Below are 22,170 nucleotides of genomic sequence, written 5' to 3' on the forward strand. Positions count from 1 at the left end.
CCGCTGCCCCCCTCCGGCTGTGCTCCCGAGGGGCTGAACTCCCCCGAATTAACGCCCAGAACCTGCTGATTATTCCAGATTGCTGCAAAAGTCTATTTTCGCGCTCATCAATCACGATATTAAGTGGTAACGAGCTACCGAGGCTCCCCGCCGGCAGCACGGCTTTGTCTCACGCGCATCTCTGCCCACGGCCTCTCCCGCGCCCGCCGCCCCCCGTGCCCCCCGCCTCGGGCTTCTCCGCGCCATGGGGTGCCCCCCTTTGTTCAAGGCGCTGCCCCTAAGCTGGCTTTGAGCCTCTCAAAAGTTTGAGGACCCCAAAATGTCCCCAGCGGGGTATGGGAGCTCCCACGCCATGTGCTGGGGCTGGCAGCCCACTCTGCTGACCCCAGCATGTAGATGGGTGTCCCATGGGTGCCCCCCCTGCACCCACAGGGCACCCCACTGAAGTGGGGAACCCCCATGGGAGGGGGTACAGCCCCCTTTTTAGAGGCTAAACGGATGCATCCCTGGGCAGCACCCATGGGTGCTAGCTGTTGAAGGCCAGGAGGTGACATGGCCTGGCAGGCAGGGACCTCTGAGCCACTGGGGACAGTGGGCCAAGGTGGGGGCTTGGGGATGGCACCCTGGAGGGGGGAGGCCCACCTGGTCCCCCGGTGCCATGGTGGTGGGTGCTGCACACACCTACGGCATTACATAAGGGCTTATTAATATTCCCCGGGGGCTGCAGCTCGGCGCGTGCCGCGGGAGGCAGCGTGGGTGCTGCTGTGCCCCCCCAGCTCACTGGGACCCACCTGGGGCTCTGGCACCCTGATATCCCCCCCTGTGTGTGCCCGGAGCCCCCTGAGCCCTCAGCATCAGCCCCTGCACCCTGAGGTTTCCCAGTGGGACACAGATGGCGGGGGGGGACACGGGGACGGGGGGGGGGACAAGCTGTGTGTGGGGCAGGGGGTGCAGGGGGGCCTTGGCGCAAGGATGGGGTCCCCTCGAGCTCAGGCTGCTCCCAAACCCCCCCTCACCCCCTAGCGCAGGGGGGCGATGCCCTAATAGGCGAGAGGCCCAGCAGCCCCCCGGGTTTGGGTAGGTCCTACAATAAGTCGGGGGGCTGCCGCTGCCCCGTGGTCAGTGGGAGGGGATGGTCCCTGGTGTGCGTGTCACCGGCCTCGGTGACGTGTGACGAACGGGGCAGGTCTCGGCAGGGAGCAGGGGGCCTGGGGGAGGTGGGGGTCACGGTCCCCCCCACCCCAGCCCACTGCTCGGAGCAGACCCCCTGTGTGGCATGTGGGAGGCCACGGCCCCTCCATGGGGGGGCACGGAGCCAGGGCCTCTGGCCCCCTCCCGGGCTGCCAAACCCAGTGAGAGACCCCCAGAACCCCATGGGGGTCCCGGGGCATCTGGCCCCTATAACTCCACAGGGATCCTGGGGCACCTGAGGTCCTGGGGTACCCCCCCATAGGGATCCTGGGGTCCTCATAGGGGCACCTGGGGTACAACCCCTACAGCCCCATAGGGGTCCTGGGGGACCCCCCCTAGGGGTCCTGGGGTACCACCCCTATAACCCCATAGGGGTCCTGGGGGACCTTCCTCTCCCACAGCCCTCATGGGGGTCCTGGACACCTCCCTCCCCGTGGGGGGGGGGGGGTCCCGGGGCATCTTTCCCTCCCCAACATCTCCCCGTGGGGGTCCCGGGCCATCCGCCCCCCCGAGCGCCGGGGCTGAGCGGGGCGGCGGGGCTGGGCGGCCCCGGTTCCCGGCCCCCGCCCCCGGCTCCCCCCCCCCCCCCCGCCCCTCCCCGCCCTCCCGCCGGTGCCGGCTCGGGGAAAGTTGCGGCGAGCCCCGGTCGGCGGAGGCAGAACCGGCAGCAGCGGGAGGACCGGGCTACGGCGGTAACCGACTGCACCGGCGGTACAGGCAGCACCGGAGCACGGTAGAACCGGCGCTTCCCGGCCGAGCATCCCCGGGTAGGAGCGCGCAGCATCCCCGGTCCCCCCCTCCCACCGCGCCGCTACGCCGGTTCTCCCCATCCCCGGTGCTCCCCTTATTGCTTCTCCCCATCCCGGTTCTCCCCTTATCCCTTCTCCTCATCCCCGGTGCTAGCTTCCCCATCCCCGGTTCTCCCCATCCCCGGTTCTCCCCATCCCCCGTTCTCCCCATCCCCGCTGCTTCCCCATCCCCGGTTCTCCCCATCCCCGGTTCTCCCCATCCCCGGTTCTCCCCACCCGCCGTGCTCCCCATCCCGCCGCTCCCACCCCCGGTACCCGGGATGCCATCTTAGCTCCGCCGCCCGGGCCGGTGCTGCCTGCGCAGCCGCCGGGTACCGGGCGGGGAGCGAGGCCGCTGCCGGGGCTGCGGGATGAGACCGGCGGCTTCTCGGCCGCTGCCAGCCGGGCCCCGGGACCGGTCGAAGGACTGAGGGTACGTCCCCGCCGCCGCAGGGGCCATGGAGCCGCCGCGGAGCCTCCCGGGGCTGGAGCCCGAACGTGAAGCGCTGGACCCGGCCGGTGGCTGCCCGTCCCCGTTGGAGATCAAGTCGGTGCCCAGCAAGAAGATCTGGGTCAAGCTCCGGGCGCTGTGAGTGACACCCCCCCCCCCCAAAAAAAACCCCAAACAACCCCAAAACCTGGACCCCCCACCTCCAAACTGGGACCCCTCAACCCCAAACTGGGACCCCCAAACTGGGAACCCCCAAATTGGGAACCCCCAAACCAGGACCCCCGAGCCCACCCAAGCAGCACAGCCCCACCAAACCCCCGACACCTCCTCTAAGAGCCCCCCGGTGCCCCCCACCCCGCGTCCCCCCCTCTCCAGGCAGGACCTCCTGGGACCTTCAGCTGCACCCAGGAGCCCTTTGCCCCTGGGACCCCCCCCAGTGACCCACATCCCATTCATGCGCCACCCCCCTGCCATGTAAGACCCTCCAGTCACCCTCGTGACCCCCCTGCACCCATTGCAGCCCTTTGGGGTGGGGGCAGCGGGACCCCCTCGGGCTGGGGGCACCCATAAGGCCTGGGTGGGTCTGATGAGGCACCTCTGGGGGTGCTGGGTGGGGGCCCCCCAATGCAGCCCCCGACACCCCTCGCCCTGGGTGGCACCGTGGGGTGGGCAGAAGGCTGGGGTGCCCCCAAATCTGGGGCAGCAAAGTGGGTGCCAGGGTGCCTGCAGGCCCCAGGATAGGGGTGACACCCTCCAACACCTCAGGGTGCCACCCTGTAGCCCCCCCCCCCCCCGCCCCCCACCGGGGAGCTCTCGGTGGCCCCAGGGGTGCCACCCCCTCACCCGTGTGCAGTTGTGCTCACGCGTGGGCTCACGTGTGCGTGTGCCCCCTCGCGAACCTGCGGCACGTGCGCTCGCGCGGGTCCTCGTGTGGTGGGCACAGGCGTGGGCGTGCAAGGGGTGCGCACGGCCGCGTGCACACACGTGCGCGAGGCCGACCCGCACGTGGCGACCGGCGAAGGTGCGCTTGTGCACGGGTGCACGCTGGCAGGGGTGTGCACGGTGCCAGTGTGCCGGGGGGGAGAACAGGGACAAGGCCGGGGGCCGGGTGCCCGTGTTGCACGCTTGCTGGCAAGCCGAGCTGCTGAGCGTGTTTCACGTGAGCCCAAGACCGGGGCAGGACTCAGCCGGGGCGTGAAACGTTGGTGCCAGAGCTCTCAGGGTGCGTGTGCAAGCCCGAGCGTGCAACAGGCTGCGCACATTGCTGTGGCCGTGCGAGCGCTCGGTGGGAGCGTGCACACGCGTGTGCAAAGGTGTGTGCGGGTGGGAGCAGGGGCGCCTGCACGTGTGCGCACGCGGGAGCGGGCGAGCGTGCACGGGAGCGCGTGTGCACACCCGTGCGCCGGAGCGCACCTGAGCGTGCGCTGGGGAGCGTGTGCACGTGCAGATGTGCGAGCGCGTGGGCTGCGCTGCGCTCCTGCTCCCCCCGCCTGTCTCCCCCTCCCCGAAATTGCTGGCGGCCGCCCCCGCTGCGGGGGCGTGCGAGGGGCTGGGGGTCCCTGCCTGCATCGTGCCTGTGCCCCCCCCCCCCCGGGTTCCTCCACCCCCTGCCAACACCGAGGTGGCAGTGGGGACCCCAGCTTGGGGATGGTCCCCAGCTCCCAGCCAGGGTGACTGGGGTGGGGGGAGCAGTGGGGTGTCCCCAGGGTGCAGGATCCCGGCCCCGCGGAGTGTTGGGGACCCATGGCAGGTCCCCAGGGTGGGGATCAGCTGGGATGGGGACCCCAGGGGAGAGACATGGAGGGGTAACAGCACCCACGGGTGCACGTGGGGTTGCAGTGTCAGTCCTGGGGGGGTCCCCAGTGCTGACTGAACCCTGAGGCTGACCCTGCAGCCCTCCTTGGGCACAGGGTGGCCCTGGGGACACTGGTACCACTCCGGGGGACCGCGGGATGCCAGCGGTTCTGCAAGGCACCGTCATCCCTGCAGCAGGCCTGGGACACGGCGGTGGCGGGGGGGGCACGAGAGGGCTGGCAGCAGTGGGGGGCCGTGGGTGGTGACAGGCAGCCCGTGGGGACCGTGGGCGCCGGCATCACCCGCCCGGCAGTGTGACGCAGCGAGACCCCTGCTCCCGCTGCCGGCTGGTGGCCGTCCCTCGTCCCCGGGCTCTGCTCGGGGGTCCCAGCAACTGTCTGTGATGGGCGAGCGATGCCGGGGTCCCCAGAGGTTGAGTGACCCCAGGGATAGGTGTCCCTGAGGGCGGGTGTCGCCAGGGATGGGTGGCCGGGTGCGGGAAGGTGACAGCCACCTTTCCCAAGGTCACATTCCCCCGCAGCCCGCCGGGCTCGAGAGCTTCGCGCTGGCTTTGAACGTGACGTCTGGCCGCCCCCCGGCCCCCCTCGCTCGCTGGTTCGCTGGCAGCTGTCACCGTCGTCACCTTGGCCAAGGGGACGCGATGGCCCCCACCCGCCGAGCTGGGTCTGATCGTCACGCCGGGGCGAGGCGTGGGGTGTGCACCGGCCGCGCGCGTGCCCTCGCACGCTTGCACGGATCCGCGCTTGCTCGCCTGCCCTCTGGTTTGCCGTCGTGCACGGGCACCCGCGAACTCACGCGTGCGCTTGCACACGCGTGCGGACCCGCACACGCGTGCAGATGTGCACACGCGGGTGGGCTTGTGCATCTATTTGCTCGCTTGCCCGCACACGTGTGCCAGCTCACGGGGGCTTCCGACGCCTGCCCACGCGCACACGCGTGTGCACGAGTTGCTGCCCGCTGTGCAGCCAGGCCGGGGCGATGCTAACGAGGCTTGGGAGGTCGTTAGGTGCTGAGAGGGGTGGGGAGGAGTGCGGGGGCCGTGGGACACAGAGGGTGACCCTGTGAGTGACCTGGGGATACTTTTGGGGTGTAAGCCCGGCTGCGGTGCGGCTCCCCTGGCACGGGGCGGCGGCTGCTAATTAAAACAAATTGGAATCATCAGCCCGCAGGAAATCCTGCGGGAGCCGAGGCGGATGCCAGCGCTCGCCAGCTCTCCTCACCCTCCCCGCTGCCAGCACCCGTGTCACCCAGCCGTGGGGACCTGGTGGCTTCATCCTCCCACCGGAGTGGTGGCGGGGTCCCCTTGTCCCCCCCATGACCAGGAACGCTGTCCCCACGCGGTCCCACGGCCCCGCTGGCCCCTGCGGTCCCAGCGCTGGTGCCTGTTCCTCCTGGGCCGGCCGGAGTCACGGCACTGTCCCCTCCTGGGGACTGTCCCCTGTGTTGGGGACGAGTGCCGGCATCTCCTGTGTCACTGCTGGTCACGTCCTTCCTGTGGGATTTGGAGCTGCGGGTGGCTGTCCCCAACGCTGGGGGACAGGGGACACGGCGTCTCCTCTCGGCTGGTGACCTGCGGGGTTTGGGGCTCGTCCCCGAGGAGCCAGCGTGGTGGGGACCCCGTGGCCCCGGTTGGGACCATTCCCGTGACCCCCATCCCCCTGCGCCTCAGTCCCTGCTCGTGCTGTGCCTCAGTTTCCCCAAGGGACCGGGCTGGTGGGGACAGCGTGGCTGGGGGCTGGCTGGCGGGGACGTGCACGGCCACGTGCCACCTGCGTGGCCGTGCACAGCCCCGCACGGTGTTGGACGAGCGCGTGTGACCTCGCACAGCCTTGCACGAGCACGTGTGACCTCGCACAGCCTTGCACAAGCGTGCACAGGTCTGTGGGGTCTCGCCTGGCAGGTCCCTCGCGCCGCTGCCAGATCTCATTAGCCCTAACGAGGCACAGGGCTGCCGGAGCAGCCGTCTGGAAGCCACCATCGTGTTGCTCCCCCCGAGGTTTTCACTCAGGGCTGTGACGGGGGTGACGTCCCCACCGTGGGGACACGGAGTGACGGTGACAGGGATGACACATCTTGGGGCCGGCTGTGGGAGCTGTGCAGGCGGGGGCTGGCCTCTGCCCCACGGCCACGTGTCCCCGTCCCATGGGACTGTCACTGTGTGCTGTCCCCCTCCCCACAGCCAGGTTTCTGGGTCACCCCGAGGTGCCCCCCGAGCTGCGGGCTGGGCTGGCAGCATCACGGGAAACTGCTGGCAGCGGGGACAGATGCCACCAGCCTTGGGGACTGTGCACCGAGGTGGTGGGGACTCAGCGCGGGCCAGGTGGGCAGTGATGGGAACCAGTGGGTACCGATGGAGACCCAGTGGGTGCTGGTGGTGGTGATGGGGACCTGTTGGGTGCCAGGTGGGCAGTGATGGGGACCAGTAGGTCCTGATGGAGACCCAGTGGGTGTTGTTTGGCAGCAATGGGGACCAGCGGGTACCAATGGGGACCTGTTGGGTGCTGGTGGCAGTGATGGAGACCTGCTGGGTGCCAGGTAGGCAGTGATGGGTACCCAGTAGATACCAATAGGGACCTGTTGGGTGCTGGGTAGCAGTAACAGCGAGGCCTCTGCGAGGGGACAGGGTGGCTGGAGGGCTGAGCCCGACCGGGACAGGGACCCGCATCCCAGAGGGGCCAGCAGCTGCCCTGTCCCCCCCCCCCCCATCCCTCGATCCAGCCTGGGGGGGAGCTGGCAGAGCCCTGGGGGGGCTGTGCCAGCCGTGCCAGCCGGTGTGCGAGCAAGGCGGCTGCAGCGGGAGACATGGCTGCGGGGGCGATGCTTTCCCCGAGCGGCCAGATGGGATTCCCCCTCCCCTCCCCGCCACCGCCTCCGCTCCCCCCGCGCCACGACAGACACACGGACACACAGACAGATGGCCGGGGGCTGGCCGGCTGCGGGCACATGCGTGTTCAGGCGTGTGTCAGACGGGGAGGGCTTGCCCCAGGGTTGGGGGGGGGCTGGGGAAAGGAGCGTACCCCCGTGCGCACGTGTGTGCTGCGTGCACGCGTCCGCATTGGCGGAAAGGTGTGCACCCGTGTGCTGGTGTGCACGCGTGTGTGCACGCGTGTGTGTACTGTGGGTGGGTATTTGCAGGTGTGGGCACATGCGGTGCGCGTGTGGCTGTGCCAAGTGTGCATATGTGTGCTTGTGTGCACCATATGTGTGCATTGTTGGGCAAGCGCGCGTGCGCACGTGTGCACGCCTGTGTGCACACACGCGTTGTATGTGTGCATTCAGGCATGTACGTGTGCGTGCACATACGTGTGCACGTTTGCTGTGTGCACAGATCTGGGTGGTCTCTCTGCCAGGGTTTGTCCCCGTGCCACCCCAGGGCCCTGCGCTGGGATGCTGCCATGTCCCCATGTCCCCCCCATCCCCATGTCCCATGCAGGTGTTGGAAGCTGGCAGGGGAAAGGCGGCCACACTGGGCTCCTGTCCCCATGCTGCTGGGGCACCCGTGGGTGCTGCTGCTGTCCCCCCCCCCATGGCAGAACTGGTGACCCTGCGCAGGGCCCACCTGCGGGGTCCCATCCTGCGGTGAGTCCCTGGGGACCGCTGGCTCCTTGGCACTCAACGTGGGGGAGGCTTCTGGGGGAGGGAAACTGAGGCACGGCAGGGCCTGGGGGGTGCTGAGCACCCTGACCCCACTGTGGGTCCCCAGGGTGCAAAGCCACCCCACCAAGGAGTCCTCCCCACCCCAGGCTGTGACCCCCCCCCCCCCTCCCCTTTCTGGGTTTGTCCCTGTCCCCATGGATGTCCCCGCTGCCACCGTGGCCCCACTGACCCAGTGGACTGGTGAGGACTTTGTGCCCGGTGTCACCCAGGGCTCCAGGGTGGGTGACGTGGTGGGGACAGCCACCCTCTGGGCTGGGGACAGGGTGACCCCCGAGCTCGGGGTGCTGGGGGGAGCCCTGTGGCCTTTTGGGCTTCTCCAGTGTGGGGAGGGAAACCTGTCACCCCCTGCCTGCACCCCTGCCTGCACCCTTGCCCCTGCCCAGTTCCCACGGGGGGGGTGGGGGGTGCCCCCTCCCCAGAGCTGGGTGCTGAGCTCCAGATGCTGAGTGCAGGATGAGCCATGGGTGCTGATCTCTGGGTGCTGGGTGCAGGAGAAGCTCGAGGTGCTGGATGCTGAGCTCCGGCTGCTGCGTGCAGGATGAGCTCTGGGTGCTGTGTGGGTGCAGGCTGAAAGGTTTTTGGTGCAGACTGAGCTCTGGGTGCAGGGTACCGGGTGCAGGATGAGCTCTGGGTGCAGGATGAGCTCTGGGTACCGGGTGCAGGATGCTGGGTATGGGGTGCAGGACACTTTTTGGACACAGGGTGCTGGGTGCTCTGGGTGTCCCCCACATCCTCCCCCAGCTGTGCCATGGCCGCGCTCCCACCTCAACCCTCCCCTTGCTGCCACCATCGTTTTGGGGGGTCTCCTGGGCAGGTGCCCACCACCCCGCACCGACACGGGACACGTGCACACATACCTATAGGTGCTGCCCACGTGTGTCAGGGCGTGTGCGTGGGCACATGCACCTGCAGGGCAGCTGGGGACCCCTGCGGCTGCCCACCGGTGCCACCCCCATCCCCGGGGGGGGCCGGTAACGGGCTGCCCGGCTGCCCGCAGGCTGCGTTACATGGTGAAGCAGCTGGAGACGGGTGAAGTGAACGTGGAGGAGCTGAAGAGGAATTTGGAGTACGCCGCCTCGCTGCTGGAGGCTGTCTACATTGACGAGACGAGGTGCGGGCAAGGGGCCGTGGGGTGACAGGGGGACACGGGGGGGGGGGGGGAGGGGATGATGCCCACCCTGATGCCACCCCCCCCCGTTGCCATCCCGTAGGCAGATGCTGGACACAGAGGATGAGCTGCGGGAGATGGGCTCGGACGCGGCGGTGCCCTCGGAGGTGCGGGACTGGTTGGCGGCCACCTTCACCCAGCAGGCGCGGGCCAAGGGTCGACGGGCAGAGGAGAAACCCAAATTTCGCAGCATCGTTCACGCCGTCCAGGCTGGCATCTTCGTGGAGAGGTGGGTGCTGGGTGGCACACCCCCCAGGGTGGATGGGGAGGTTGAGGGGGGGCATGGCTGGGATGGAGATGGGGGGTGGGAGTGCGGTCCCCAGCTGTCCCATGGCAGCCAGGGGCTGTGCCCGGCACCCAGGTGGGTCCTCAAGCACCCAGGTGGGTTCTCCGAGCACCCAGGGGCTGTCCTCAGCACCCAGGTGGTCCTTAAGCAGCTGGGATGTCCCCAGTGCCCAGGTGGATCCCCCAGCACCCAGGGACTGTCCCCAACACCCAGGTGGCTCCTTGAGTACCCATCTGGGTCCCCACATACCAGGGTCTGTCCCCCGGCACCCAGGTGGGTCCCCAAGCACCTGGACTGCCCTCAGCAGCCAGGTTTGTCCCCAGAACCCAGCTGAGTCCCTGAGCACCCAAGTCTGTCTCCTGCCCCCAGGGTTTGTCCCCTGGCACCCAAGGTCTGTCCCTGAGCACCCAGGTGGGTCTCTGTCCCCCAGCACCCACATGAGCTCTGACTTACCCCCCCTTGCAGGATGTTTCGCCGGACGTACACGGCCGTGGGGCCCAGCTACTCCACCTCCGTCCTGAACTGCCTGAAGGTACCGGGGGGGTAGTGGTGGTGGTGGGGGCACCCCAAAACCCCACGGGGATGCCGCCCCACTGGCACATTGCCCTGGCCTGGCAGTGCCTGGGCACGGCTGCCCCATCCACATCACTGGCTTTGCAGGATATGGCCCGGGTTGCCCAGGGGAGATGGCACCCGGCGCCGTGGGGCATTGCCTGGCATTGCTGGGTTTCACTGGGCATCACTGGGTGTCACTGGGCATTGCGCTTGCCCCGCTGCTGGGGTAATGCCCCCATCTGCCCCCAGAGCCTCGACCTGTGGTGTTTCGATGTCTTTGCGCTGAACCGGGTGACGGACGATCACTCCCTGAGGACCATCGTCTTCGAGCTCTTCACCCGACACAACCTCAACAGCCGCTTCAAGGTGCGCCCATGCCCGTGCCCCCCCTCCCCGGGGCCGGGTGCCTGGGATGTTCCGGCGGCTTTGCACGCGTAAGTGCATCCGCGAGCACGTGTGCCCTTACCGCAGATCCCCACCGTCTTCCTGACGACGCTGCTGGATGCGCTGGAGACCGGCTACGGGAAGTACCGGAACCCTTACCACAACCAGGTCCATGCTGCCGACGTCACCCAGACCGTCCACTGCTTCCTCCTCCGCACCGGCATGCTGGTACGGGGGCGTGGGGGGACGCACGGGGGTCCCACGGGGGTCCAGAGCCGTGGCTGGGCCCTGGGCTAGTGGCTGGTGCTGGGTGCTGGTCCAGGCGATGCTTGTTGCCACGGAGAAGGTGCCACCTAGTGACAGTGCTGTCACCATGGAAATGTCACCGGGGTTAAGGGAGGGAACAGGGTGACCCCCGGCTTGGGTGGGATGGGTGGGCACACGTGGGGTAACACCTGGCACACGCGTGTGTCCTGTCATCCCCGCACGGCTGTCATGCTTGTCACAGGCACATGCACACGCTCGTGGCATGTCCCACACGTGTCCCAGACAGGTGTGCGTGGCCGTGCACGCGTGTAGTCACGTGCAGTTGTGCAAACACACATGCACACGGAGGACCCCACAACGATTCGGCCCCGTGCCCCTCGCGGGGTGGCACTGGAGCAGCCGGTCCCCATCCCCATCCCCCTGATGCCCGCGTCCCCCCAGCACTACCTGACGGAGATCGAGGTCCTGGCCATCATCTTCGCTGCCGCCATCCACGACTACGAGCACACGGGCACCACCAACAGCTTCCACATCCAGACCAAGTGAGGGCGGGTGGCACGGCACGGGTGGCATGGCACGGCACGGCACGGGTGGCACGGCGTGGGTGGCATGGCATGGCACAGCATGGGTGGCACGGCGTGGGTGGCATGGCACAGCATGAGCAGGCAGGGCTGGGGACCTGTTGTGGGGACACTTGGGACACGGTGGGGCATGAAAAGGACTGAATAGCACCCTGGGGACACCCGGGGTCACCTAGATGGCTGGGATACAGATGTGCTGGCACCCTGAGGACACCTGGGGCTATTGATACAGCTGGAATACAGATGTGCTGGCACCTTGGGGACACTCGATGCCAGCGATACGGCCAGGATACAGCTGTGCTGGCACCCTGGGGACACCCTGGGCCACTGATACAGCTGGGATACAGCAGTGCTGGCACCCTGGGGACACCCTGGGCCACTGATACAGCTGGGATACAGCTGTGCTGGCACCCTGGGGACATCCCTCTGCCCGGAGCGGGTGTCAGCCCGCCCGCCACCGTGCTGGGGTCCCACCGTCCCCTGTGTCCCCAGGTCGGACTGCGCCATCCTCTACAACGACCGTTCAGTGCTGGAGAACCACCACATCAGTGCCGTCTTCCGCATGATGCAGGATGATGAGATGAACATCTTTGTCAACCTCACCAAGGATGAGTTTGTGTAAGGTCCCCGTCCCTGTCCCCGGGACTGTCCCCAGCCGGGACACGGGACCCTGACAGCATTTTCCCCCTTCCCCGGGGTGCAGGGAGCTGCGGGCACTGGTGATCGAGATGGTCCTGGCCACCGACATGTCCTGCCACTTCCAGCAGGTGAAGTCCATGAAGACGTCCCTGCAGCAGCTGGAGAGGTGAGTGCAGGTGCCCACCTGGGTTGTGTGTGTGTGTGTGGTGTCCCAGAGGTTTTGGGGACAAACCTCAGCACCGGGGTCCCCTCCCCAGGATCGATAAGTCCAAGGTGCTGTCGCTGCTGCTGCACGCGGCCGACATCAGCCACCCCACCAAGCAGTGGTCGGTGCACAGCCGCTGGACCAAAGCCCTGATGGAGGAGTTCTTCAGGCAGGTAGGGCGCCCGCATCCCCCAGGATGGGCGGTGGGACGTGGGGACCACCCCTTGGGGACATGTCTCCCTTGCCTTGCCAGGGGGACAAGGAGGCTGAGCTGGGGCTGCCCTTCTCGCCCCTCTGCGACCGCACCTCCACGCTGGTGGCCCAGTCCCAGATCGGTGAGTGGTGGTGGTGGTGGTCTCGGTCCCCACCCTGTCCCCAGCCACCAGCCTCGCCGTGGGCAGGGTGGGGTGTCCTCCTTGACTCCGTGTCCCTTCCCCACCGCAGGCTTCATCGACTTCATCGTGGAGCCCACCTTCTCCGTGCTGACCGATGTGGCTGAGAAGATGGTGCTGCCCGTCGCCGAGGACGGCACCAAAGCCAAGGGCAATCCGGTGGCCGGCCAGCAGGCCAGGTCAGCCGTGCCATCCTGCCTCAGTTTCCCCTTCCCCACGGGGAGGTGGTGGGGTTCAGCTTGGGGGTGGGGGACAGCCACTTATTTTGGGACCTGGGTGGTGGCAGTGGTGGCTCTGCCTTGCTCTCAGCTGTCCCCATCCCTGCAGCTCGCAGTGGCGGCAGCCGTCCCTGGACGAGAACCTGGAGCTGGGGGATATCAAAGCCGACCTGGCTGGCTTCCGCTCCACCTGGACCAAGTACATCCAGGAGAACAAGCAGAAGTGGAAGGAGCGGGCGGCCAGCGGTAGGTGACGGCCACCGCGGCCATTGGGGAGGGGATGGGGACCATCCCGGGGATACGTGGGACCAGGTCTGTGCCGAGCATCCCTGGGTAGGGAGGTGGCCCAAGCACAGGCTGGGTGACCACCCTGGGTAGGGAGATGAGTCGGGGGGGGGTTGCAGCCCCCGGGGGTGGTTGGAGAGATCCCCCCAGCCCCATGTCCTGCTGCAGGCATCACCAACCAGGCGTCCATCGAGGAGCTGTCGCCCTGCGAGGAGCAGTCGCCCGCAGCCCCCAGCCGGCACAGGCAGAACGGGGACGTGGAATAGCACCGGGAGGAGCGAGGTGGGCATGGGGGAGGCCTGGGGGGGGGAGCAAACTGTAGAAGGTGTGTGTGTGTGGGGCGGATTGGTGGCATTGCCGTGACCGTCCCTCCCGACAGCAGGTCCTCATCCAGCCGAGTGATGCCGTCTCGCCCAAAGTCTTCGACGCCATCGAGTTCAGCACCATTTGCAGGGAAGGAGCCGCCCGGGGCCGCAGAAGGATCAGTGCCAACCTCCACGCCAGGAGCATCCCTGGGGCCGGCAGCCCCCCAGCCCGGCCAGCTCCGGGTGCCTGTGCCAAATCGGCCACCGAGCCGCGTGGCCTTGGGCCACGGGTGACGGTGACGCCGCTCCTCTCACTGCCACGCCAGCGGCTGCCCGGTGCCTCCCCCCACCGGGTTTCGTCCTTATGGCTTTTTAAAAAAGCTTCTTTTTGCCCCACTGGGGAGCTGGGGGAGGTGGTGGCCCTGGGGCTAGCAGGGGACCGAGAGATGGAGAAGCCTTGTCAGACACGCTGTCACCCTGAGAGCACCACAGTCCCCTCTGTGCCTGCTGGGGCTGTCCGGTGACACCGTGATGGGTGGCCCTTAATGTCCCCCTGTGCCCTGCCCCCCACCTGTCCCAAGCATCCCTATCCTGGGATATGTGTCATTTTGTCACCTGGGCTGGGGACATGTCCCTGTAGGTCCTGTCCCCAGGTCCACTAGCCGCAACGGCACCTCAGAGGTTCCCCTTGGGGTCCTGCCCTACTCGGCATGGGCAAGGCTGGGAGCTGGGGGCTGGGGGGGGGGCCAGTGAGGCGGTGATGGGGCAGCATGTGTGGGGCCGGAGTATCGGTGGGAGCTGGGCCTGGGGCACAGCAGGAGGGCAGAATTGGGCCAGCCCCTGGCTCCGGCATCCCCCAGCTCCAGGGTGCCTCTAGCACCTTCTGGCTCCGGTGTGCTTCCAGCAGCGCTGGCTCCAGCGTGTCTCCAGCATCCTTCAGTTCCAGCATGCCCCCCAGTATCCCTCCCCTGCTTGCTCCGGCTTTGTTGTGCCTCCGGCATCCCAGCTCCGCTGTGCCTTGAGCATCCTCTGGCATCCCAGCTCCCGGTGTGCCTCGAGCATCCTCCAGCACTTCGGCTCTGGTGTGCCTTGAGCATCCTCTGGCATCCCAGCTCCCGGCGTGCCTCGAGCATCCTCTGGCATCCCTGGCTCCAGTGTGCCTCGAGCATCCTCCGGCATCTTGGTTCTGGTGTGCCTCACGCATCCTCCGGCATCTTGGCTCTGGTGTGCCTCAAGCATCCTCCGGCATCTTGGCTCTGGTGTGCCTCACGCATCCTCCGGCATCCCTGGCTCCGGCGTGCCTCGAGCATCTTCCAGCTCTGGCATCCTCCTGCTCCGGCATCCCAGCTCCGGCCGCCCTGCCCTGCCGTGTCCATCGCCCAGCCGCCGTGGCACGGCCCGTCTGTGTTTGTACTTTTCTACCCTGCGGTAACGCGTCGTGTCCCCACTCGGTCACCGCTGGCAGAGCTACACCTCGCGCCCACCCACACACGCATGTGAAACCAAGTGTTGCCGCTAACGAGCAATTAATAAACCGTACACCACCACCAGCCCGGCTCCTGCACCCTCACCCCGGGGGACCTCGCTTGATCCCAGTGCTGGGGGGGTGGGTGATGGGGGGGCCAGGATGCCCTCCTTGGGGGGGGACAGTGGCCGGTGCCTGGGGACGGCTGGGAGGGGGACAGAGGGGGTGGCACAGCTGGCTTGGACCCCTGGAGGGGGGGAGCTGAAGCCTGGAGGCGGGTGCTGCCCCCCAGCACCCAAAGGGGGGGGGTCCCATGCCCCCCCCCCCCCGGCGCAAAGGCAAGGAGGAGGCGGCGGGGAGAAGGGATCCCTTTAATACCGGCTGAAGCGGGGGGTCCCCGCGCCCGCCCAGGCGTGTGCACGCGTGCTCTGTGTGTACGCACATGGGCGTGCATGCAAATCACATGTGCAAAGTGTGCGGGCTTGCCCCCCCCCCGTGTCTGTATGTGCACACGTGTGTGCGTCCAAACGCCCGGGTTTCCCCCGCAGGTGCATGCATGTGCACCCCCCCCTCCACACGTGTGCAAGGGTGCACACCTATCAGCGTGTGCATGCACACACGCGTGTGCATGGGAAGGGTGCAGCGCCCCGGGTGCCTGGGAGCAGCGGGGCCACACGTCCCCCAGCCTGGGGGGGGTGGTGGTGGTGGTGACAGTGGGGTGGCTGGGGGGGGGGGCCCTGGGGACACCCCGGGGCTGGCAGTGAGGGGGGGGTGGCACGAGCCGTGCTGCAGGGGTGCTGCTCGGTGTCCCCAGCGTCACCTGCCCTGGGGACCTGGGAAGGGTGAGGGGACAGGGTGGGCAGCCCGGCTTGCCAGAGTCCCCAGAGCCCCCCCCAGGGGGGACCTGCCCGAGGCAGTAAAAAAAAAAAAAAAAAACCAAAAAAACCCAAAATCCTCTGGAAGCCCCAAAGCAGCCGTCGAAATCTTAGAAAACGATCAGATAAAAAAAATAATGCAGCGTTTGGCTCCTTCGGCCCGGCCGTGGCCTCGTTCCTGCCGCCGCTGGCACCTGGGGACAGAGGGGAGCCACGCTGGGGGACGGGGACCCCGCGGTCGAAGACCCCCCCCCCATCCCTGCCCCATCCCCAGCAATGCCAGAGCCACGTCCCTGGTGCCACCCTCGCCCCGTGTCACTGTCCCCTTCCCTGGCACGCTGCCCAGGATACCTCCATAGTGTCCCAGTACCTTCCCCAGTGCCCAGTATCCCCCGCAGTGTCCCAGCAGAGTATCCCTGTACCCCCCCAGTGCCCCCAGTACCCCCCCAGTGCCCCAGTACAATGTCCCAGTACCCCCGTACGGTGTCCCAGTACCTCCCCGGTGCTCCAGCAGAGTGTCTCTGTACACCCCCACTGTCCCAGTAAGCCCCCCAGTGCCCCAGCAGAGTGTCCCAGTACCCCAGTACAGCATCCCAGTTACCCCCCCAGTGCCCCAGTACGTACCTACTGGCTGCTGGCAGCACCCTTGCCACTGGCCTCCTTCGGTGCTATATGGGTGCCCTCCTCAGCCAGGCTTTGCCGCTCATCTCCGTGGGTCCCTGCGGATGCCGTGGGGCAGGGAGTGAGCTCAGCCCCCCCCCCCCCACCTCCACTGCACCCCACAAACCATCCCAGTACCCCCAAATTCCCCCCAATTCCAGGTGCGTGCAGGTTCCTGGGGTTGGGAAGGAGAGGTACTCACGCTCGCCGGGACCGGGGCCACCCTCGTGCGTGGCCAGTGGGCAGGTGCCACCGGGACTGTGGCTGTGCTCGGTGTCACTGTGGTGGCAGTGGCCAGGGCCACGCTCCTGGCCGGCGGCGGCTGCCTCCTCTTCCTCCTCACCCTGCGCCTGCTTGCACAGGTGATGCTCCACCATCATCTGCAGCTCTGCCAGGCAGGGAGCGGTGCTGGGGTGGTGGTGGTGGTGGTGGGGGGGGGATGACGACGTGGTGACCATCCCCACGCTCCCGGTGACACCGGGGAGATGTAGCCCGGCAAGTTTGGTGGCCTCCTGTCCCCTCTGGTGGCATTTGCCACGGCTGGACCCCGTGTGCCCACGGGCACAGCCACGTTGCTGACCTGGGCACGGCTGAGCAGGTCCAAGGCCAGCGCAAAGGTGGTGGCATCCCACCCGCTCGTCACCGGGAGGGGGGGGGGAATGGGAACCGTCACCCCCTGTCGCCCCCCCCCCCCCCTCATTCCCAAAATACCTTTCATGGTCGGGGTGGTGCGGGAAACCTTCTTCCTCTGCCTGGGTGACATGGCCAGACCCGACTGCGAGGGAAGGGGAGGTGCGTGAGTGGGGGGCACCCTGGGGGTACCCCAAGGGGCTGGGGGCTTCCCCAGAGCCCCCCACCATGGCAGCAGCACCTACCTTCAGCAGGGGGTTGGGCAGTCGGTCCTCATCAATCTCTGGGGGGGACAGCCAGGGGGATGTGGGGGGGGGGCAGAAGGACCAGAGGTCAGCGGCAGGAGCAGGGTGCTGGGCTCCATCCTGCACTCCCAACGTCAACCCGGCCCCACTGGGTCTGTCCATCACCCATGGGTGCTCAGCGTGGCTGTGGGTGCCATTGGGACAGTCCCGCTCCCCCCTCCACCCCCCAGCATCACCGTGCCCCCCACATTGCCACAGGAACCAGCATCTCATCCCCTGCTGTGTCCCTGTCCCCACCAGGCTGGCAGCCCCCCCGGTAGCATCCTGACCCCTCCCCGGGATGATGCTCAACCCCATGGTGCTGGTTTATCCGCAGCCGGAGCCTGCTGCCCCGAGTGGGTGCAGGGTTTGGAGGTGGCACTTGGGGACAGAGTCTCCCAGCCACCGGGGTGTCCCCAAAGCAGGGGACAGATAATACCACCCCCAGCTGGGGGGGGGGGGGGGGGGGCAGGGAGGCCGTGACACAGCTGCCAGCCGGGTCAGACCCTGTCCCCAAAGGCCACATGCCTGGTTGGGCCAGTGACCGAGAAGCTCTTAAATGTCACAGCTGGTGTCCCCAGCTCCCCGTGCCAGCAGGGGTGGCCCCGTGCCGTTGTCCCCAGTGTCCCTGGCACGGTGTCACGGGCAGCTGCTTCTCCCAGAGATGGATGGGCTGAGGGAGACCCGGGGCCGGATCCTGGAAACGCAGCCCTGGAGCAGGGAGGGCAGGGGCTGAGCCGGGCTGGGTGACACACAGGGACAGTGCCAGGGTGGGGGACACAGGGCACAGGGTGCTGTTGTGGCAGGGTGCAGGATGAGTCCCGCTGCAACCAGTGTGCTGTGGACCTCAGCGTCATATATGGGGGTCCCTGAGCATCATGTATGGGGGTCCCTGAGCATCACATATGGGGGTCCCTGAGGACCCCTGGGTGGGCTGCAGCCCGGGGTGACAGGGTGACACGCGCAAGGACCCACCTGGGGACGACTGGTCGCTGCTCAGGACCAGGTTGGCAGGAGTTGGTCGGCGCCTCCGGATCTGGGGGACGGACGGATGGACGGAAAAGAGTCGGGACCCGCGGCTGTACCTTGCACCCCATCGCGCCCACCCGGAGCCCCACCAGCACCGAGACACCCCCCCGCCCCCCCAATGTCCTCATCCCTGGGGCAGTGGTGGCCCCATGGGGATGGAGGATGCCGGCCAGGGCCCCGAGCCCAGCGGCTCCCGTGGCCGGACACATGTGTCTTTTAAATCACCATCTCCCGGCCGGCCCTAATGACAGCCGGGAGCTAATTATACCCCAGCCCCAGGAAGCGCGCGGGGACATCGGTGTGGCGACACTGCCGGGGCCCTGCCCTTCCTTTGCGGGCACAGTGTCCTTGGCCAAGGTCATCTGGAGCATCCCAGGCTGCTCCCGCCCCACGTCCCCCGCTCAGTGCCTTCAGGGGGATTTTGTGGCCCCGTTGGAGGATTCGGTGGCCGTGGCGTGGCCACGTCCAGCGGCAGGAGTGGCAGCGGTGACAGCGGTGACACGGTGCCCTGCAGGTGCTCCCTCGCCCCCTTTCCCCGCTGACCCACTAACTGAGTTGCTCCGAAAAATGAATTTCCCAGCGAGGATTCCCTAATGAGGCGGAATGCCTAATGAAATGCTGATGAGATGCTAATGAGGCGGGTGAGCGGCTGGGCGGGCAGAGGAAGCCCCCTCCCCACCTCCCCCGGCCCCAGCCCACCCCCGGCCCCCCGCAGCATCTTCTCCGTGTCGGCCCCGTTGCCATAGAAACCCGCGATCTGGATTTTAAACGGAGATTAGAGGGAGCCGGGAATTGCCGGGAATTGCCAGGAATCGCCCTCTCCCCGTCAGGGACCTGCTGATGAGCCCCCCGCTCCGGGGCTGGGGTCCAACACCCCCCCCCCCCCAGACACCCAGCGATGGGGCTGGGATGGGTCGGGCAACCTCCAGAGCTGGATCTGGCCCTGCAGCCCCTACTGATGGACCCCGGGGAAGCCAGAGCCACCCCCGGGCTGCTCTAGCACCTCCAAAGTCTCCCCTAGGTGTGGGGCAGGGCTGTGCCCCACAGAGTGGCCCCCCCGGCATGGGGATGGAGTGGGGGACAACGGTGCCACCCACTCAAGGTCACCCAGATAGAGCTGAGCACCCCAAGCTGCGCTCCCCTTCCCGCTCCGGACTGGGTGGGGGACCAAGGCATCCGGGCGGCTCCCGCCCCGACGCCCTGGGGAGGGATGCTCCGGTCCTCCCTCCGTCCTTCCCTCCCTCCCTCCCTCCCTTCCCAGCTTGGCCAGGGCATCGCGCTCTCCCGCTGCCGCTATTTTTAGATCAATCTCCACCATCGATTAAGAAGCGCCACGGCCGAGAGCGGCAGGAGCCCGGCCCTGGCAGCCTGCGGCGGGCACAGCATCGCTGGGGGGCTGCTCCCACCAGGCCTGGGGTGGGGGCTGATCCCAGGGCGGAGCTGGGATGGGAATGGGATTGGAGACCAGAATGGGATCAGGGATGGAAATGGGATGGGCCCAGCTCATCTCTAAGCGTGACGGAGCAAAGACCCCTGGATGGTCCCCTCCAGCCTTGGGGACACGCTGTGCTGAGGGTGGAGTTGGGGACCCAGGCAGAGATGCAGGACAAAGCCCTGGGCCAGGCCTGGCACCCATGGGTGACACCCAGGAGGGCCAGGGCAGATGGATGCTCTTGGCAGAGATGGGGGCCAAGGAGCCACAGGACCTGTGGGGACACAGGGGACTCCAGAAGGTCTGTGGGGACAAGGTCCTTTTGGAGGGTGGGGCTGGACAGGCTTGGGGACAACCCTGCAGGACACGGGGACACGGTGCCACAGCCTGGCAAGGGGCTGACACAGCCGAGCCCTCCAACAGTGTGAGCCCCCGATGAGGGGAACCCCCATCAGGTCTTCCCCTGCAGGGACACCCCAAAAAAAGGGAGCTGTAAACGCAGGGAGGGGACATCAGCATTGTCACCTGCTGCCACCGCCCGAGGCTGGCTGTCGGGGCCCTGTCACACCACCAAGTGCTGCCGAACTGGGGTTCCGACAGGCGCCAAGATGTGGCTGAACTCCCCTGGGAGGGGAAACTGAGGCAGGGACGGGCAGGGGACTCCCCAGAGCAGGGACATGCCCAAGCTCCCCCCATAACCCGGCCGTGACGGGAGGTGGGACGCGGGCACCCGTACTCCTCACTGCAGCCGAGGCGGGTGCTGGGGGTCTCACACCCACCACCCAGCAGCCCCCCGCCCCGGCTCTCGCCCTCGCTCCTGGGGGGGCCGCGCTGCAAATGAGCCGTGCGGCAGCCCCAGATGGTGCGTGGCCGTATTTAGCGACAGTGAGATGCTCGCCGGGGAGGCGGCCCACGCTCGCCTCCGTGCCGCTGGCACGCAGGGGCTCCTCGGCCGGGAGCCACCCACCTGCCGGGGACCCCCAGCCTGGTGGGGGGACGACTGGGACCCCCCCTACCACCATCAGCATCCTCAAGCCCCCCCAGAGCTTCCCACGCTTGGTGATGATGGGGACCGTGGTGTGGCCGGGTGGTCCTTTCAAGACCCCTCTTGACTCCTGCAACCCCCAGGGCTGGGGGGGGGCACAGCCAGAGTGGGGTGAAGTGGGCAAGGAGAGGGGGTCAGGCTGCCTGGGGGTGGTGGGGGGGTGTCCCCGGCTGCCTGTGGGCATTTGTGCCCTGTCCCCCGGCCGGGCCGTCCCGTTCCTGCTGCTATTCTGGGATCCCCTCCAGTGGGAACAGGGGTTGAGCAAGGGCTGAAGGGCCCCGGGGGGGGGGCCCCGTAACCCTACACCCCCCCCCCCCCCCCCCCTTCCCCGGAATGGCCCAGGAGGCGTCGTGCTGAGCCAGCACATGGCCCTGGCACTGCCACCCCGGTCCCCACGGCCACCCGAGTCCCCACGGCCACCCCGAGCCCACGGAGGTGCTTGGGGTGCAGCGGGGGCTGCTCTGCGGGGGCGGTGTGTGGGGGGGGTGTGGTGGTACCGGGGGTGACCCCGGTTACCGGGGGCGGTGTGGGGGGGCTGCACCCACTTGACAGCACCCAGGCGCGTCCTTCCACGCCGCAGCCGTCCCCGTGTCACCCACCTCACCCAGGGGTGCCCCCACCGCCCCGACACCGGGGAGGTCGCACCGGGGCTGCTCGGTTGTCCCCGTCCCCGTTTCCCCCCCCCCCCCCGGCCCGGTCCGTGCCCTTCCCGTGCCCGCAGCCTCCCACACCGCCCGGTACAACCCCCCACCCCCGGCCCGGTCCCTGGCGGGACCACCCGGCTCCCCCCCAGCCGCGCAGCCCCGGTGTCGTGTCGTGTCCCCCCCCCCCCCCCCCGGTGCCCGGTTCCCCCCCCCCCCCCCCCCCCCCCCCCTCACCTGCTCGGCCGCCTCCGGGTCGAGGTGAGGCTCCAGCAGCGGCACCGTGAACTGGATCTTGCGGGGGCTGTTGGGTTCCATGGCGGGCGGCGGCTCCGGCGGCTCCCGGCGGCTCCCGGCGGCTCCCGGCCCTGCCCGGGCAGCCCCGCCCCGGCCCCGCCCCGGCCCCGCCCAGTCCTGACCCCGCCCCCGGTTCCCCGGTTCCCTCCCGGTCCCCGGTTCCCGCCGCGGCGCGCGCGGACGGACGGTGGGAGCTCACCGGGAGAGACGTAGGGACACGGGGATGGACACTGGGACCATGCGCTGGGAAACGGGGATGGACACACGGACGCAAGTGCGGACACGCGGACAGACCCTGGGCACAGGGACAGACATGCGGACAGACCTTGGGCACCGGGACAGACACGCAGACCCAAGGACGGACACGCGGACTGACCCTGGGCACAGGGACAGACATGCGGACAGAAGGACAGACACATGGATGCACCCAGGGCACAGGGACAGACACACGGACAGACCTTGGGCACAGGGACAGACACGCAGACCCAAGGACGGACACGCGGACTGACCCTGGGCACAGGGACAGACATGCGGACAGAAGGACAGACACATGGATGCACCCAGGGCACAGGGACAGACACACGGACAGACCCTGGGCACAGGGACAGACACGCGGATGCAAGGA

At 68.1% G+C, this 22,170-nt stretch overlaps 2 protein-coding genes across 3 annotated transcripts; one reads left to right on the forward strand and one right to left on the reverse strand.

The window, feature by feature from the left end:
* The first annotated feature begins 1,794 nt into the window (after positions 1-1,794).
* Positions 1,795-14,737, forward strand: PDE1B (phosphodiesterase 1B). Of its 2 annotated transcripts, XM_049818712.1 has the most exons (16): positions 1,795-1,958; positions 2,433-2,568; positions 8,900-9,013; positions 9,114-9,299; positions 9,822-9,888; positions 10,161-10,277; positions 10,383-10,523; positions 11,004-11,104; positions 11,636-11,761; positions 11,847-11,948; positions 12,040-12,160; positions 12,241-12,322; positions 12,432-12,558; positions 12,707-12,843; positions 13,051-13,164; positions 13,265-14,737. In XM_049818712.1, exons 2-15 carry the CDS (start codon positions 2,438-2,440, stop codon positions 13,146-13,148), a joined length of 1,650 nt encoding a protein of 549 aa, XP_049674669.1. In that variant the 5' UTR covers positions 1,795-1,958; positions 2,433-2,437; the 3' UTR covers positions 13,149-13,164; positions 13,265-14,737. The 2 variants fall into 2 exon arrangements, 1 of the variants encoding a protein (XP_049674669.1); XR_007508325.1 differs by lacking the exons at positions 12,241-12,322; positions 13,051-13,164; positions 13,265-14,737 and having other exon boundaries at positions 12,707-12,819.
* A 290-nt stretch (positions 14,738-15,027) lies between these two features.
* PPP1R1A (protein phosphatase 1 regulatory inhibitor subunit 1A) lies at positions 15,028-21,627 on the reverse strand. The gene is made up of 7 exons (XM_049818694.1): positions 21,486-21,627; positions 18,077-18,137; positions 17,063-17,100; positions 16,899-16,962; positions 16,390-16,575; positions 16,152-16,246; positions 15,028-15,721 (listed from the first exon to the last, which is right to left on the reverse strand). The coding sequence occupies exons 1-6, from the start codon at positions 21,564-21,566 to the stop codon at positions 16,152-16,154; spliced, it is 525 nt and encodes a 174-aa protein (XP_049674651.1). The 5' UTR covers positions 21,567-21,627; the 3' UTR covers positions 15,028-15,721.
* Positions 21,628-22,170: the final 543 nt, after the last annotated feature.

The sequence above is a fragment of the Accipiter gentilis genome, chromosome 16 (assembly GCF_929443795.1).
Source record: "Accipiter gentilis chromosome 16, bAccGen1.1, whole genome shotgun sequence".
Lineage (NCBI taxonomy): Eukaryota > Metazoa > Chordata > Aves > Accipitriformes > Accipitridae > Astur > Astur gentilis.

Bases quoted from the DNA above. Each gene is read 5' to 3' on its own strand.
- PDE1B (XM_049818712.1), top strand. From the start codon at position 2,438: ATGGAGCCGCCGCGGAGCCTCCCGGGGCTGGAGCCCGAACGTGAAGCG. The intron at 9,014-9,113 runs GTGCGGGCAAGG...GCCATCCCGTAG, and splicing joins GTCTACATTGACGAGACGAG to GCAGATGCTGGACACAGAGG. The intron at 12,559-12,706 runs GTCAGCCGTGCC...CCATCCCTGCAG, and splicing joins GTGGCCGGCCAGCAGGCCAG to CTCGCAGTGGCGGCAGCCGT.
- PPP1R1A (XM_049818694.1), bottom strand. From the start codon at position 21,566: ATGGAACCCAACAGCCCCCGCAAGATCCAGTTCACGGTGCCGCTGCTG. The intron at 18,138-21,485 runs GTGAGGGGGGGG...TCCGTCCCCCAG, and splicing joins ACCCGGAGGCGGCCGAGCAG to ATCCGGAGGCGCCGACCAAC. The intron at 16,247-16,389 runs GTGAGTACCTCT...CGGCATCCGCAG, and splicing joins TGGCCCCGGTCCCGGCGAGC to GGACCCACGGAGATGAGCGG.